Raw genomic sequence first — 14,340 nt, 5'->3', positions numbered from 1 at the left:
GTTGCCCAACATTGTCAATGTACTAAATGTCATTAAACTTTATGTTGTGTGTATTTTACCACAATAAAAATAAGCAAAGATGAAGGGGAAGAGACTTCCAAGCAGAAGGAACCCTAAGTTGCAAAGGCCCTGGGGCAGGAATAGGCTTGGTGTGTTCCCCAAAGAGTCAGGAGGCCAGTGAGTCCTGCAGGGTGTCCCGAGACCTCAGCTTCACTCCCCAGTGCCCAGAACTGTCCTCAGAAGGGGAATGGACCCCCCTTCAATCCATCACAGCACTGCCAACTGCATGTTACCATTCCCAATCTACAGAGCAGAAAACTGAGGCACAGAAAGGGTGACTGGTTGTCTAAGGTTGCATAGCTGGAGGAGGTGAGTCAGAGAGCCAAGGCTCCTTGGGTGTCACACCCTGTGCTTGGTGCTGGGGCTGATCTGGAGATGTGCCTCACTCAAGTCCCTGCCCTTATGGACCTCGAAGACAGGTTAAGTCACCTGGTGGAGGTCTCTCAGCCAGCAGGTGAAGGCAAGACAGAAAGCCAGGCACATCTGACACCAAAAGTCACATTCTCGAGCATCCTGCCATCTGGTCTGAATATAAAGTACAGGGAGTCACAGGGTATGGACTGCTGTGGCCATTCGGCTGGGAAGGCAGGAGCAGAACTTGGAGGAAGATCTCCTGCTGGACTTGGACATTTCCAGGGGCAGTGGCGGAGGTGGGGGATGGGGAGGGAGCGGAAATTGGAGGAGGGAACTACGCAACGAATTCAGACGCATAGGCCAGAAAGGACTTGGTGTGTGCCATTACCAACATTTTTTGTTGTTGTTGTTTTCTTTTTAAGATTTTATTTATTTATTTGAGAGAGAGAGCGTGAGAGAGAGAACAAGATAACAAACGGGGGTGTGGGGGGAGGCGTAGAGGGAGAAGCCGACTCTCCGCTGAGCAGGGAACCCAAAGTGGGACTCGATCCCAGGACCCTGAGATCATGACATCGGGATCATGACATCGGCGGAAGGCAGTCGCTTAACCGACTTAGCCACCCAAGCGCCCCCCACCTCCGTTACCAGCTTTCTGAAGCCCTGTTGTGTAGTCTGCCTATTTCCATGGCGTAAATACTCCCACTGTGGCTGATTTCAAGCCACCAGTGTGAAGTCACTGAGTATGGAGTTGAGAGGAGATGCTTATTAGTATACTATCATATAGTAAAATAGTATTTCCCAGGGTCAGGACAAAGGTTCCAAAATTTAAGGCAAAGCCGACAAAACAAAACCACCAGTCACCAAGATAAATAGTGTTTTAATACAATTTTTTTAAAAATTAAAATTAATGCAAAAAAAAAAAAAGAGAGAGAGAGAGAGAGATCCTGGGGCACCTGGGTGTCTCAGTCCTGTTAAGCGTCTGCCTTCAGGTCAGGTCATGATCCCACAGTCCTGGGATCGAGCCCAGCGTCGGGCTCCCTGCTCCGCGGGAAGCCTGCTTCTCCCTCTCCCACTCCCCCTGCTTGTGTCCCCTCTCTTGCTGTGTCTCTCTGTCAAATAAATAAATAAATTTTAAAAAAATCTTAAAAATAGGGCGCCTGGGTGGCTCAGTTGGTTAAGCGACTGCCTTCGGCTCAGGTCATGATCCTGGAGTTCCAGGATCGAGTCCCGCATCGGGCTCCCTGCTCAGTGGGGAGTCTGCTTCTCCTTCTGACCCTCCCCCCTCTCATGCTCTCTCTCTATCTCATTCTCTCAAATAAATAAATAAAATCTTTTAAAAAAATCTTAAAAATAAATAAATAAGGGGCGCCTGGGTGGCTCAGTCGTTAAGCGTCTGCCTTCGGCTCAGGTCATGATCCCACAGTCCTGGGATCGAGCCCAGCGTCGGGCTCCCTGCTCCGCGGGAAGCCTGCTTCTCCCTCTCCCACTCCCTCTGCTTCTGTTCCCTTTCTCGCTGTGTCTCTCTCTGTCAAATAAATAAATAAAATCTTAAAAAAAAAAAAGAGAGAGAGAGAGAGATCCATGATAGATAAAATATAAAAATTTTAAAGACAGGGTCTGACCCTGCACTTGGACCACTCTGCCTCATCCCAACCCTGGCCCTGGTTCTCATAAAATTTTACGTAGAAAAATAGACAACCAGTGGTCGTAGTTTGCCAATTTGATTTTTTTTTTTTTATTATTGCGTTAAAATATTATTTCCTTCATTTGGGTACGACAATTGATGTAAAAAACCTTAAGACCATCAACAACAGGACAAGTATAGTAAAATAAGAAGTGATGAGTTTTGTGTACATATTACCTTTATTTTAACGTAATGCATTTAACTTGAATTTAATTTTACTAATTAGTGAAACAATTTAATTTTTAGTAATGACTGTGCGTAACAACCAGGTCGCAGGATTACTGACACTTGAACAACCGGGGGCTAGTGCTAGCTAGCCCCAGCCCTTCGCTGCGTTTCCCGCCTGGGTGGTAGAACCACGGTGTGAGGGGTAAGGGGACCCAGAGCTCTGGGTGGCGTCACTTTAATTTGAATTAATCAAGATTCTGTTCCGTGGGCGCCTGGGTGGCTCAGTCGGTTAAGCGTCTGCCTTCGGCTCAGGTCATGATCCCAGGGTCCCGGGATCGAGTCCCGCATCGGGCTCCCTGCTCTGCGGGGAGCCTGCTTCTCCCTCTGCCTCTCTCTCTCTCTCTCTCTCTGTCATGAATAAATAAATAAAATCTTTAAAAAAAAAAAAAGATTCTGTTCCGTTCTAGGTCAACTTGAGTCGCCTCATACGTCCCCCATCCCAGAAATGTGGATCGCCCCAGGCCCCGCCCCAGACTCCCCCGGCTCCGCCCCTTCCCCTCCAGCGCCGTCGTCATGACAACCGCGTCCACACGCCCTCCACTCCCGCGAGCGCTCCCATTGGCCAAAAGTTCGTAGCAGGCAGGTCCCGCTCGCTCCATTGGTCAGTTGATCGCGCCGGTGCCAACCCGCGTACTCCCATTGGCTGATTGGTCGAAAAGGAAGGGGGCTCTGGGCAGTTGCGTGTAGGGGGTGCAGAACAGCGGCGCCGCACCGAGCAGGGAGGGGGGGGGCGTCCCGGAGTCTCTGGAAGGATAGAGGTGAGGGGGTGTCACATGGAGGAGAGGGGCGAGAAGGGAGGGGCGGTGAGAGGGGCATGGGTGAGCGACGCAGAGACGATGGCTGGGGACTCCCAGGATGTCTGTTCCGCAGGGCCATGACCACACCGGCAGGTTCGGGCGCAGGCTTCGGCTCCGTGTCCTGGTGGGGCCTGTCCCCGGCGCTGGACCTGCAGGCTGAGAGTGAGTCCCCACCCAGGACCACATCTGGCAAGGCGGCTGCCTTCCCAGCCTGGCAGGCGGCGCGCTAACGTTCCCCGAGGCTCCAACGGTGGAGCCGCCCCTCACTGGGCAGCCCGAATGACCTCTGCGGACTACAAGTCCCAGAATGCTTAGAGGCACAGCTCCCTTGAGACTCTAGGCCAGGAGCGCGAGTCCTGCTGGAAGTTGTAGTCCATCGTTCTGAGGAGGCTGCAGGGGGCGCTCTCCAGGCCACCAACCCAGCCTGCGTGCGTCATCTTGCCAGGTCCTCCTGTGGACTCCAGGGGCGATACAGAGCCCAGGACCCCCGAGCTAGATGTACTGCTGCTGGGCTCCGTGGATGGGCGGCACCTGCTTCGGACCCTGGCCCGGGCGGCGCTCTGGCCTAGCAAGAGGTTACATGTGAGCTGGGATTATGGGGTCGTGGAGGGAGGAGGATGAAGAGGGGGGCCCAGATTCCTAAGTCCTGAGGGAGAAGGGAGCTGGAGGCCTGGACTGCTAGGTCCGAGGGAGGTAGAAGCTGGGGACCCAAACTCCTGGGTTGGGGACTCTTGGGTTCAGGTGGGAGGGAGTGCCTAAAGACTGGGTCCCCAGAGTAACGGTGGGAAGGAGGGTTCTGAGTGCCCAGACTCCTGTGTTTGAAGGAAGGGGGCCAGTGTACAGGATGCCTGGATCCTGTGGAGGGTGGAGGCTGAGGTCTTCCTTTCCTGGGTCTCCTAGGAGCTAGGGACACAAATCTCAGAATCATTTTGCTCTGTCTGTCCTTCCAGTTCTTTGTGCTAGAGAATAATCTGGAAGCTGTGGCCCGACACATGCTGATCTTCAGCCTAGCTTTGGAGGAACCTGAGAAGATGGGGTTGCAAGGTCAGTTGCAAGGACCCAGACATTCTGCCCCCCAGCCTCTTCCCCCTGCCCACAGGGATTCTGGCATTTCAATGGTACTATTAAACATTTTGGTCATTGTTCCCACCTGTACAAAAATATACTATCTCCTAGAGCCATTGAGAGAATCCCAGAAGAAAATCCACATAAATTCTCAGCCCAGTGCATGCCATAGGGTAAGCATTCAAAGCCTCCTACCACACAAGAGGGCCAAAAGAGACCAAAGGACTTCTTAAGAGGTAGTGAGTCCCCCAGATGTGGGGAAGGTTTGGCCGAGCTGAGCTCAGTCCTTTGCAGAGCCTCCCCACAGGCCTGAGTGTTGAGCTCAGTCCTTTGCAAAGCCTCCGCACAGGCCTGAGTAGCAGTAGCCTCAGTTAGAGACATGAATACCAGAGAGTCTGCCTTGAGGAGGCAGCCCTGAAAGGAGGGGAGGAGGAGGATTTGGGCAGGGACGCAGGGATGATGATTTCTCAGTGGCAATGACTTCGGCTTAACGCCTGGAGCAAAGTCTGGACTGAGACAGTCTGTTCAAATTCAGGCTGTGCTTGCTGAGTGACCTGGGGCTAGTACCCGCCGCTTTCTGGGCCTACATTGTTTCTACATTGATAAAATGGAGATCCTAAAAGTTCTTTTCCCATAGAGTTCTTGTGAGGATTCAATTAAAAGAAAATGCATAGCTCCTGGCTTATGATACAGACTCAGTATCTCTTAGTGATGATTCTTGTTATCTCGAGTATGGATGGTAGTTGTCATTAATAGCCCAGAGCATTCACAATACGCTGCATACATTTCACAGCGCACCTTGTAAAAGGCTCTGAAACAACTAGATCTAACTAAAAGTATATAGCTCTGTAAGATTCTTAAACCACTAAATGAAACAATTTACATATTGATAGAGATACATTGATATAGATGTATATGTATATACAACGAAAGGTATATAGTTCTCTTGTAAGATTCCTAACTAAGATGGAACAATTTAAAACTGTACTATTTTAACACGCATAAATCTCCATTTCCGTCCCTATCTATATATAACGTTTTCTTTTTTAAGGCAAGGAAAATTTGAACTTGAAATTCAGGACTGGGCTCACCTGGAGGGTGGGGAAGACTAGAAGGAGGCCTAGGTTAGGTGTAAGTTATTCTTTGTGTTTGAGGGATGGATGAGGAGTTGGCCAGTGTCCCTAATGCTCACATGACTATGACATAATAAGATTACTATAAAGAGGGTATGCGTCATCCACACGGGTCTCATTTCTGGGTTCCCTCCTCTGCTCCCCCCACTAATCCCCCCTCCCCCCCCACCCAGAGAGGAGCGAGACCTTCCTGGAGGTGTGGGGGAACGCGCTGCTGCGCCCCCAGGTGGCCGCCTTCGTGCGCGCCCAGGCCAAGCGCCTGGCGCACCTGGTCCCGGAGCCCGACCGGCTGGCGGAGCAGCTGCCGTGGCTCAGCTTGGACGCCCTCAAGGTGCCGTCACCGCCCAGGATCCGGATGGCCCCGGGAAGAATGGAAATGGGCAGCCCCAAAGGGTTTTCGTTGATGGAGTTCGAGCCCCAGCTCCCCGGCTCCCAGTGTGGGATGTGACCTAGGGGGTGGCTGCTCCTCTCTGAACTTCAGTTTCTTCATCTGAGAAATGGGAGAATGGTTCCCACGCCCTGGGATGGAAGGGAGGGTAAAGCGGGAGAAACAGCTCTCCCTGCAGCCCCCTCTCCCTCGCTGTCTCCCCACGCATGCTGGCCGTGCAGTTCCGCGAGCGCGACGCCCTGGAGGCTGTGTTCCGCTTCTGGGCCGGCGGGGAGAAGGGGCCCGAGGCCTTCCCCATGAGCCGCCTCTGGGACTCCAGGCTGCGTCACTACCTGGGCTCCCGTTACGACGCCCGGCGCGGTGTCAGCGACTGGGACTTGCACATGAAGCTGCACGACCGCGGGGTGAGGGGGCTGGGAGGGGGGCTGGGGGCCCAGACTCCTGGGACTGAGGGAGGAGGGGCTGGGGGCCTATATACCAGATTTGCTTAGACCTCTGTCCATTCCTCCTCCTACCCAGGCCCGAGTCATCCACACTCGCGAGTTCCGGCGTTGGAGGGACACGGGCGTCGCCTTTGAACTCAGAGACTCGAGCGCCTACCACGTGCCAAACCGGACCCTTGCGTCCGGTCGTCTCCTGAGTCATGTGCGTGTCCACTCCCTGTCCTGGCCAGTCCTTTCCGGGGACACAGGAACCGGGGTCTCCCCAACACTGACCTCCCCTGCCTCTTCTCTCCCTGCTTTCCCAGCACGGAGAGCGTGTTGCAGCGCGCGGGTACTGGGGGGACATCGCCACGGGGCCATTCGTGGCCTTTGGCATTGAAGCGGATGATGACAGCCTCCTACGGACCAGCAACGGACAGCCAGTCAAGGTGTGTGGCTGGAGGTTGTGGGGCTGGGGAAGGTCCCGCCTCTCTGTACTTTCTAAACCCAGTCTGGAAATCCAAGCTAGCACAGGGCCCTGCTCTAGGCCCTGCCTTGTCACCCTGGCTGCGCCCCTTCTCTCCCCAGACCGCTGGTGAGATCACTCAGCACAATGTGACGGAGCTGTTCCGAGAGGTGGCCGCCTGGGGGCGCCCGAGAAACACCCTCGGAAACCCCAAGCAGGTGCACCGAGACGGGGATGGAAGCCCAGAGCGTAAGCGTCGGCGTCAGCTCACCCCCTTGAAATGGGAGTTGGGTGGTAAAGTGGGCACATCATCCTCTGGGGAAGAGTGGGACCCAGACCCCCATCCTGAGATTCAGGTATTTAATGTGCAAGTGCTTACCAATATGGTTTCCAATGTCTGAATAAGTGATCTCCTATTCCTGACATTGTCTTTTTGTTTCTTTGTATTTCTCTCTCTTTCCTAAATTCTGACACCATGTTATCATTCTGAAGTCCAACAGTAGAATTCTAATCCTACCTGCAGAAGTCTAAGAGACAGAACATTCTAGCAAGGTGCTGGGTCCCAGCTCACCTTTGGAGACCCCCCACCCCCCCACCCATTCTGGTCATGCCTCTCTTGTAACCGTCCCCCAACCTGGCTCTTCCTGGGTATCTGGATACCCTGTATGGCCATGGGCCATCCACTCTTTCTTTCTTTCTTTCTTTTTCTTTTTCTTTTCTTTTCTTTTCTTTTCTTTCACACAGAGAGAGAGAGCAGGGGGAGTGGGAGAGGGAGAAGCAGGCTTCCCACCGAGCAGGGAGCCCAATGCGGGGCTCGATCCCTGGACCCTAGGATCATGACCTGAGCTGAAGGCAGACGTTTAACGACTGAGCCACCCAGGTGCCCTTCTCTTGGGTCTCAGTTGCCTAGTCTGTAAAATGGGTCTCTGCTTGCCGGGCTGACCTTCCCAGAGTTTTCCAGGAATCCATCTACGAGAAAGGGCTTCAGGACAGGCAAGGAGTGTTCTCTCCAAGCTTTGTGTGTCTGCCTAACTCTGCCAGTTCTTCCCCAGCTGCCCCTGCCCCGGAATTCTTCAATGTGCACTTCCTGCCTCTGGGCTCTGCCCAGACCCTTCACCACAGGACCTGCTACAAGGAACGGTTCCAGCTTCTCTATGTGGCCTGTGGGTAAGAGAGAGTTTCCCAGACTTCCCTCCCCCAGCTCCTCCTCCCTTACACCCAGGAGTCCTGGCCCCCAGCCCCTCCTTAATCAGTGTCCGGATCCTCCAGCCCCACTCCTCCCTCAGGAGTCTCAGTCTTGGCCCTCCCTTTCCTCTGCACAGGATGGTGCATCTTCTCAGCCCCGATCTCGGGGCCTGCGTGGCCCCTGGAGGACGGCTGGTGGTGGAATTAGCCCGGTGAGCCAGCGGAGGGCAGGGCAGGGAACGTCCAGGCTGAGGGCTGAAAGCCGGGACCCCTAACGGGCCCCTTCCTGGTTTCAGGTACCTGGTGGACCTGCGGCAGGAGCAGCTGCAGGGGTTTGCCACCCGGGTCGGGGAGCTGGCTCAGGCGGCTGGGTTCACCCCCCTGCCCCAGACCAGGCCCTCAGAGACCTTCGCACGCTTCTACAAGGCCCCGGACTCTGCTTACCACCGCCCTGACGCAGCTGTGGGCTCCGTGACTCCGCCCCCTGAGGTCCTGGTCCCGCCCCTTGAGGACCAGGGCCAGCCTCTGGAACGCAGGACCCCACCCTCTGGGCGCCTCAAGCAGCCCCCAGAGTCTCCGGCTCCACCCACAGAGAATCAGACCCCAAAACCAGAGAGTCTGACTCCACTGCCAGATGCCTGGTCCCCCATCTCTGACTTGTAAAGTCAGGTCCTGGAATTAGAGCCCACCTCTAGAATACTCAGTTGTATTCTCAGCAGTCTTAGGCAGCTCCAGAGGTGCTGCTAGTATTTCAGATTACTTACCTGGGGTTCTATATTCTGTTCCTAGAATTCTAGATTGTTCTTTCAGAGTTATGTATTCCACTCTTGCGACTCTAAACACCGCCTACAGAGATCCGGCCCTGAGTCTTAGGCCCTCTGTGTGGCCTCCTGGGGATTGGGGGAATCTGCTCTCCAGGGCCGCTCAACACCCACACAGTCCAAGTAAAGAGAGCAGGGTCCTCTTCTTCGTGTGCCCATGTGTCTTTCTGGTCTTCAGTCTGGTCTCCAGGGCTGGCAGAGGGGCTGTGCTGGGGTGGTCAAGAGAGGAGACCTAGTTCCTAGTGAACTAGAGGTGGATTTCTCCATGCTTTTGTTGCCTGAGAGTCTGGGCCATATCTGGATCCTCAAATAAATCAACAAAATTTATTGACTGGCTAACAAGTTTGGGATACAGAAACTGACCATAGTTCTTATGAAGATTGCAGTTTAGTGTGGGGATGAGGCCCAGACTCCTGGGTCTCAGGGAGGAGGGGAATGGGGGGCTGGACTCCTGGGTCTGAGGTAGGAGGGCCTAGGGGCCTGGACTCCTGTGTCTGAGGGAGGAGGGGGCTGGGGGCCTGGACTTCTGGGTCTGAGGGAGGAGGATGGGGCTGAGGGCCTGGACTTCTGGGTCTGAGGGAGGAGGATGGGGCTGGGGGCCTGGATTCCCGGGTTTGAGGGAAGAGGGGGCTGGGGGCCTGGACTCCTGGGTCTGAGGGAGGAGGGCCTGGGGGCCTAGGCTCCTGGGTCTGCGGGAGGAGGGCCTGGGGGCCTGGACTCCTGTTTCTGAGGGAGAAGGGGGCTGGGGGCCTGGACTCCTGAGTCTGAGGGAGGAGGAGGGGCTGGGGCCCTGGACTCCTGGGTCTGAGGGAGGAGGAGGGGCTGGGGTCCTGGACTTCTGGGTCTGAGGGAGGAGGATGGGGCTGGGGGTCTGGATTCCCGGGTCTGAGGGAAGAGGGGGCTGGGGGCCTGGACTCCTGGGTCTGAGGGAGGAGGGCCTGGGGGCCTGGACTCCTGGGTCTGAGGGAGGAGGGCCTGGGGGCCTGGACTCCTGTGTCTGAGGGAGAAGGGGGCTGGGAGCCTGGACTCCTGAGTCTGAGGGAGGAGGAGGGGCTGGGGCCCTGGACTCCTGGGTCTGAGGGAGGAGGAGGGGCTGGGGTCCTGGACTTCTGGGTCTGAGGGAGGAGGATGGGGCTGGGGGCCTGGGTTCCCGGGTTTGAGGGAAGAGGGGGCTGGGGGCCTGGACTCCTGGGTCTGAGTTCCCAGGCCGCCAAGGTGGAAGGGTGATCCAGCTGGAGCACGGCCCGGCCCACCCCATCCCTCACGCGCCCCAGTTATCTCGCATCCCAGGCAGGGGGAGGAGGTGACAGCAGTATATTTAGTCTCAGTCCACGCCACTTGTCTCAGTGTCCTCAGTCAAGTTTGAGCAGCCCGGAGGAGAACGAAACCCCGGGGGCCTTCAAGGTCACCCGGACGCGCCCTCACTGACCCTCCAAGCGCCCCTTGCCCTTTCTCTGTCTTCTGCAACCCCTGGCCTGAGTCTCAGCATGGCGGACGAGTGAGTGCAACTTGGTAACTCGGACTCCCGAGGCCTGAGGCGGTGGGAGGTGGACACAGGGCCTGAGAAGGGAGGTGGGGACAGGATCCCTGGGTGTCTGCACGAGGGAAGAGTTTGGGACTCAGACCCCCTAGGACCCAAGGATGGGGGAGCTGGTGGGCCGGAGTCCCTTAGACAGGACGGGACACAGCCCCCCATTTATCCCCCCTCCCTGTCTCTCCCTTCAGGAGCAGCGATGCGGTGAGAGCGGGCACCGTCCGGGGGCAACCAACGGGGGAGGGGCGCAGCAGGGAGGGGCCTGGGGCAGGAGGCTGCAACCCCAGGACACGTGGGGGGGGTGGGGGGCCCGGCGGTGACGCGGCTCCGTTCCCCCAACCCCAGGAGGGGTGCCCGCCCCCCGCTCCCACCCCGATCCGACGACGGTCCTCGGCCAACTACCGCGCGTACGCCACGGAGCCGCACGCCAAGGTGAGGGCGGGGCTGCGCGGGTCTGGGTTCGGAGTCCACAGAGGCGGGCGGCACCTAGGGGTGGGGGCGGGGCCAGAGCCTCAGACGGGGCGGGGCTTTGGTCGCGGGCGGAGCCTAGGAGGATGCCGCGCTTCAAGGGCGGGGTTTTGCAGAGGCAGGGCTCGGATTGGTGAGACCTGCCTATGGGCGGAGTTCCGTTGCCCGTGGGAACTGCGACTGCTTAGGGTAGAGAGGGCGGTGCCTAACCAGTCAGGGGCCAGGACTGGTGAATGGGGATGAGGGGCGTGGCTTCCCGTAGATTCGGGGCTGGACCAGGTGTGGGGGAGTGGCTGTGAGGCGCCCCCCCCGCCCCCACCGTCCGTCTTCCATTCCTCGCCCTGATTGTCCCTTGCTCCATTCCACCCCGGCAGAAAAAGTCCAAGATCTCCGCCTCGAGGAAACTGCAGCTGAAGGTGCCGGCCTGGAGGGGGCTCCTAGGTGTCCTCAGGGGGCAGAGCTTGGGGGTTGGGGGCATGGGGGGCGGGGCCTCCGTGGCGAGCGGCGGGGCTTGTGGTGAGCCGCCTTGGAACGATGGACCCGACCTTGAGGGGGAGTGTCTCTGTGGGACAGCTGACCGGGCCTGGGACTAGAGAGAGGGCTGTCCCGGCCAGGGCGGCTTCCCCGGTGCGGCGCGGCCCTCATCCGCTATCCCGGGGGTGCTGCGGCGCCTGGCCTCCCCTCCGCAGACCCTGATGCTGCAGATTGCGAAGCAAGAGCTGGAGCGGGAGGCGGAGGAGCGGCGCGGAGAGAAGGGGCGCGCTCTGAGCACGCGGTGCCAGCCCCTGGAGCTGGCCGGGCTGGGCTTCGCGGAGCTGCAGGTACCCGCTCTCAGCAGGGACTCCTGCCCAGCTGGGGATCCAAGGTTCCGAATGGCCGGTCTTGCATCCTTGGGACTCACGGTCTAGTCACTATGCCCCACTTCTGCTGGGGACCTTGGGGTCCAGTCTCCCAATCCTTGCCCTCAGGAGTTCAGAAATATGGCCTGCAGCTGCCTACAGTCTCAAAATCCAGAGGTTGATTTCTCCAGTCCCAGTTCCGTCAGATTCTCTGGACTCTTGGCTCCGAGCACCCTTTGTTCGAGCTGCCCCAGAGTCCAGCTTCAAACTATTCCTCCAGGACCAGATGTCCAGACCCCCAGCCCCTCCTCCTTCAGACTCAGGACTCGGGGTCCCCCCCCCCACATATACCACAACTCCTTGACCAGGACTTGTGCCGACAACTCCATGCCCGCGTGGACAAAGTGGATGAAGAGAGATACGACGTGGAGGCGAAAGTCACCAAGAACATCACGGAGGTGGGGGACATTGGGAAGTCTCGGTCTCTTCAGGGTAGGGTCTGGTGCCTGTCCCCTTGCAGCTGTGTGTGGGTGCAGACGCCAGGAGACCCAGGACAGCTCTGTGGGGCTGGAAGGGACGGGGCAGAAGAATGAGTATAGAGTGGTTAGGGAAAGCTGTTCCAGGCAGACGGAACAGCATGCAAAAGCCAGGAGATGAAAAAGCGAAGATGTGTCTGTGGAAATGTGTAGCCGGAGCATCGAGTGTTGATGAGTGAGCTCAGGCATGGCTCAGGGAATTGTGGGATGCACACAGCTGGACCGGGATGTGTCAGTGTCTCCTTTGCAGAGAGGAGACTGGACAGATCGGGGAGGACTTAGAGTTACTGGATGAGGCCCTTGGAATTTTTCCCGAAGGCGGGGGGAGCTGAGCCTGGATGAGGCCTCCATAGGTTTGGAGAGGGATAGGAGGGAAATGTGGGGTGAAAGCATGGGGCTGGGGGAGGTGGAGTGGGGGGGTCTCTACCTCCTCTTATGGCTGCTCCCAGATCGCAGATCTGACCCAGAAGATCTTTGACCTTCGGGGCAAATTTAAGCGGCCCACCCTGCGGAGGGTGAGGATCTCTGCAGATGCTATGATGCAGGCACTGCTGGGCGCCAGGGCTAAGGAGACCTTAGACCTGCGGGCCCACCTCAAGCAGGTGAAGAAGGAGGACACAGAGAAGGTGAGTGTGGCTCGGGCCAGGGAAGGGGGTGCTCAGAGGAGACAACAGTCCTAGGGCCTAAACTCAGGCCCTCAGGTACTTGGAGTTATGGGGAGAAGAATCTGGTAAGGGGTCCTCAATAGGAACTGTAGGAGGGGCATAGGAAGTGCAAGAGGAAGAGAGAAACTAGAAGGGGAAGCCAGGAAGTGCATGAGGGAGAAAGGAAGTAGCAAGGAGTCAGGACGTGTGTGAGGTCTACAGGAAGTCCATGAGAGAGAAAAGTAGTGCATGGGGGAGACAAGAAGGGGAAGACGCAGAGTCTCCTAGGAAGAGACATAAGCAAGGAGGCCCGCAGTGCGTGTGTTGGACAGGATGGGCATGGGGGCAAATTTGCCGGGATTGCCTGAGGGGACGAGAAGTGTTCCAGAACCAGATCCCGGGATGGACACCCAAAACACAGTGGCCCAGCAGGCTGGAGGGTGGGCGGAGGATATTTGAGAGACTGTAGACCAGGGAGAGACCCTAACCCTTGACCCCATTCCTCCAGGAAAACCGGGAGGTGGGAGACTGGCGTAAGAACATCGATGCGCTGAGTGGAATGGAGGGCCGCAAGAAAAAGTTTGAAGGCTGAGCCGGCCTGCCCCCTGCCCTAGCGCTGCAGGTGTCCCGGAGGAATAAACCTTCTCTCTGAGCTAGGAGTGGCTGCACGTCTGCTGTCTGGGGGGGGGAAGGGGGGGGAGGGGGAGGTGTGAGGGAGATGAGAGGACAGAGGGGAGGGCCCCCAAGCCACACCACACCACAGGAGCAGAGCTGGTGCGTTCTCAGCTCTTCTGCTGCACCTGGGGTGCAGAGAGGCTCAGACCAAGGCCCAAAGAGAGAGACACCCACAGACACAGAGAGAGCCAGAGACCCACGGAGAGGGAGAAAAGACAGAGATTCCTAGAAAGATGTGCAAAGAAAGGGACAATGGAGAGGCAGATGTATACCAAAAGCCCAGAGACCACTGAAAGAAAGAAATAGGGGCCCAAAGAGGGAGAATGGCAGAGACATGGGGAAGGATGCCCCCGAAAGAGACAGAAAGATAAGAGACACGGATCCAGAGACAAAGACAGACAGAAACGGGGTCACAGACAGATACCGATAGACAGATACCGAGAGGGGCAGATTCAGCTACAGGAATGCAGAGACAAAAATGCACGGGGAGACAAGGGGAGTGAAAGACACAGACGCGGAGAGATGCAGACAGAGCCTGAAACAGACCCAGAGAGAACCCCCAGAGAAATGCCCAGAAATAGACATAGAGATGGCAGACAGTGAGAGACAGAGACACGGTGAGGCAGGAGGGGTGGCTGGCTCCCCTAGAGTTCAAGGTCATGGCGTGGCAGGGAAAGGGTGGGGAGGAATCCCAAAACAGATCAGTGTCAGATGGAGGTGGGGGAGTGTGAGGTCGAGCAGGCCTGACACCACACCCTCTCCCCTCCCCTGACCCACACCTGCTTCCCCGCTTTAGCGCCTGTTGTCACCAGGGTGGAATCCTGGTGGCAGACAAAGGGGTGGGGGTGGGGAGGGGGGAGACAGAGACACACAGATGGAGAGTCACAGAGACAAAGGAAAGAAGGACAGTGTCGGAGAGACAGAGACCGGAACCAGAGCCATATAAGAGAAAGCGCTCCTTTTGTCAATAAATATTCTCCAAGGACCTACTGTGTGCTGAGCACAGGGACTTCAAAGCATAGAGTGCAGCTTGCTGGAAGG

The 14,340-nt window shown here is 57.0% G+C and overlaps 1 protein-coding gene across 4 annotated transcripts; it reads left to right on the top strand.

Annotated features, from left to right (window-relative positions):
* Window positions 1–2,996: 2,996 nt before the first annotated feature.
* On the top strand, window positions 2,997–13,280 carry TNNI3 (troponin I3, cardiac type). Of its 4 annotated transcripts, XR_010408023.1 has the most exons (12): window positions 2,997–3,084; window positions 3,197–3,285; window positions 3,569–3,705; window positions 4,074–4,167; window positions 5,495–5,652; window positions 5,931–6,113; window positions 6,229–6,354; window positions 6,458–6,580; window positions 6,720–6,846; window positions 7,650–7,764; window positions 9,951–10,101; window positions 10,329–10,384. XR_010408023.1 is itself a non-coding variant. In XM_064580546.1 (11 exons), exons 2-11 carry the CDS (start codon window positions 3,201–3,203, stop codon window positions 9,967–9,969), a joined length of 1,167 nt encoding a protein of 388 aa, XP_064436616.1. In that variant the 5' UTR covers window positions 2,997–3,084; window positions 3,197–3,200; the 3' UTR covers window positions 9,970–10,299. The 4 variants fall into 4 exon arrangements, 3 of the variants coding, with proteins under 3 accessions (XP_064436616.1, XP_064436615.1, XP_064436617.1); XM_064580546.1 differs by lacking the exon at window positions 10,329–10,384 and having other exon boundaries at window positions 9,951–10,299; XM_064580545.1 differs by lacking the exons at window positions 5,931–6,113; window positions 9,951–10,101; window positions 10,329–10,384 and adding exons at window positions 7,920–7,994; window positions 8,079–9,027.
* Window positions 13,281–14,340: the final 1,060 nt, after the last annotated feature.

The sequence above is a fragment of the Mirounga angustirostris genome, unplaced genomic scaffold (assembly GCF_029215605.1).
Source record: "Mirounga angustirostris isolate CCGP_5_RB_7025 unplaced genomic scaffold, mMirAng1.0.hap1 SCAF_16, whole genome shotgun sequence".
NCBI classification, from domain to species: domain Eukaryota; kingdom Metazoa; phylum Chordata; class Mammalia; order Carnivora; family Phocidae; genus Mirounga; species Mirounga angustirostris.
This window is presented reverse-complemented; position numbering and strand designations above follow the sequence as displayed.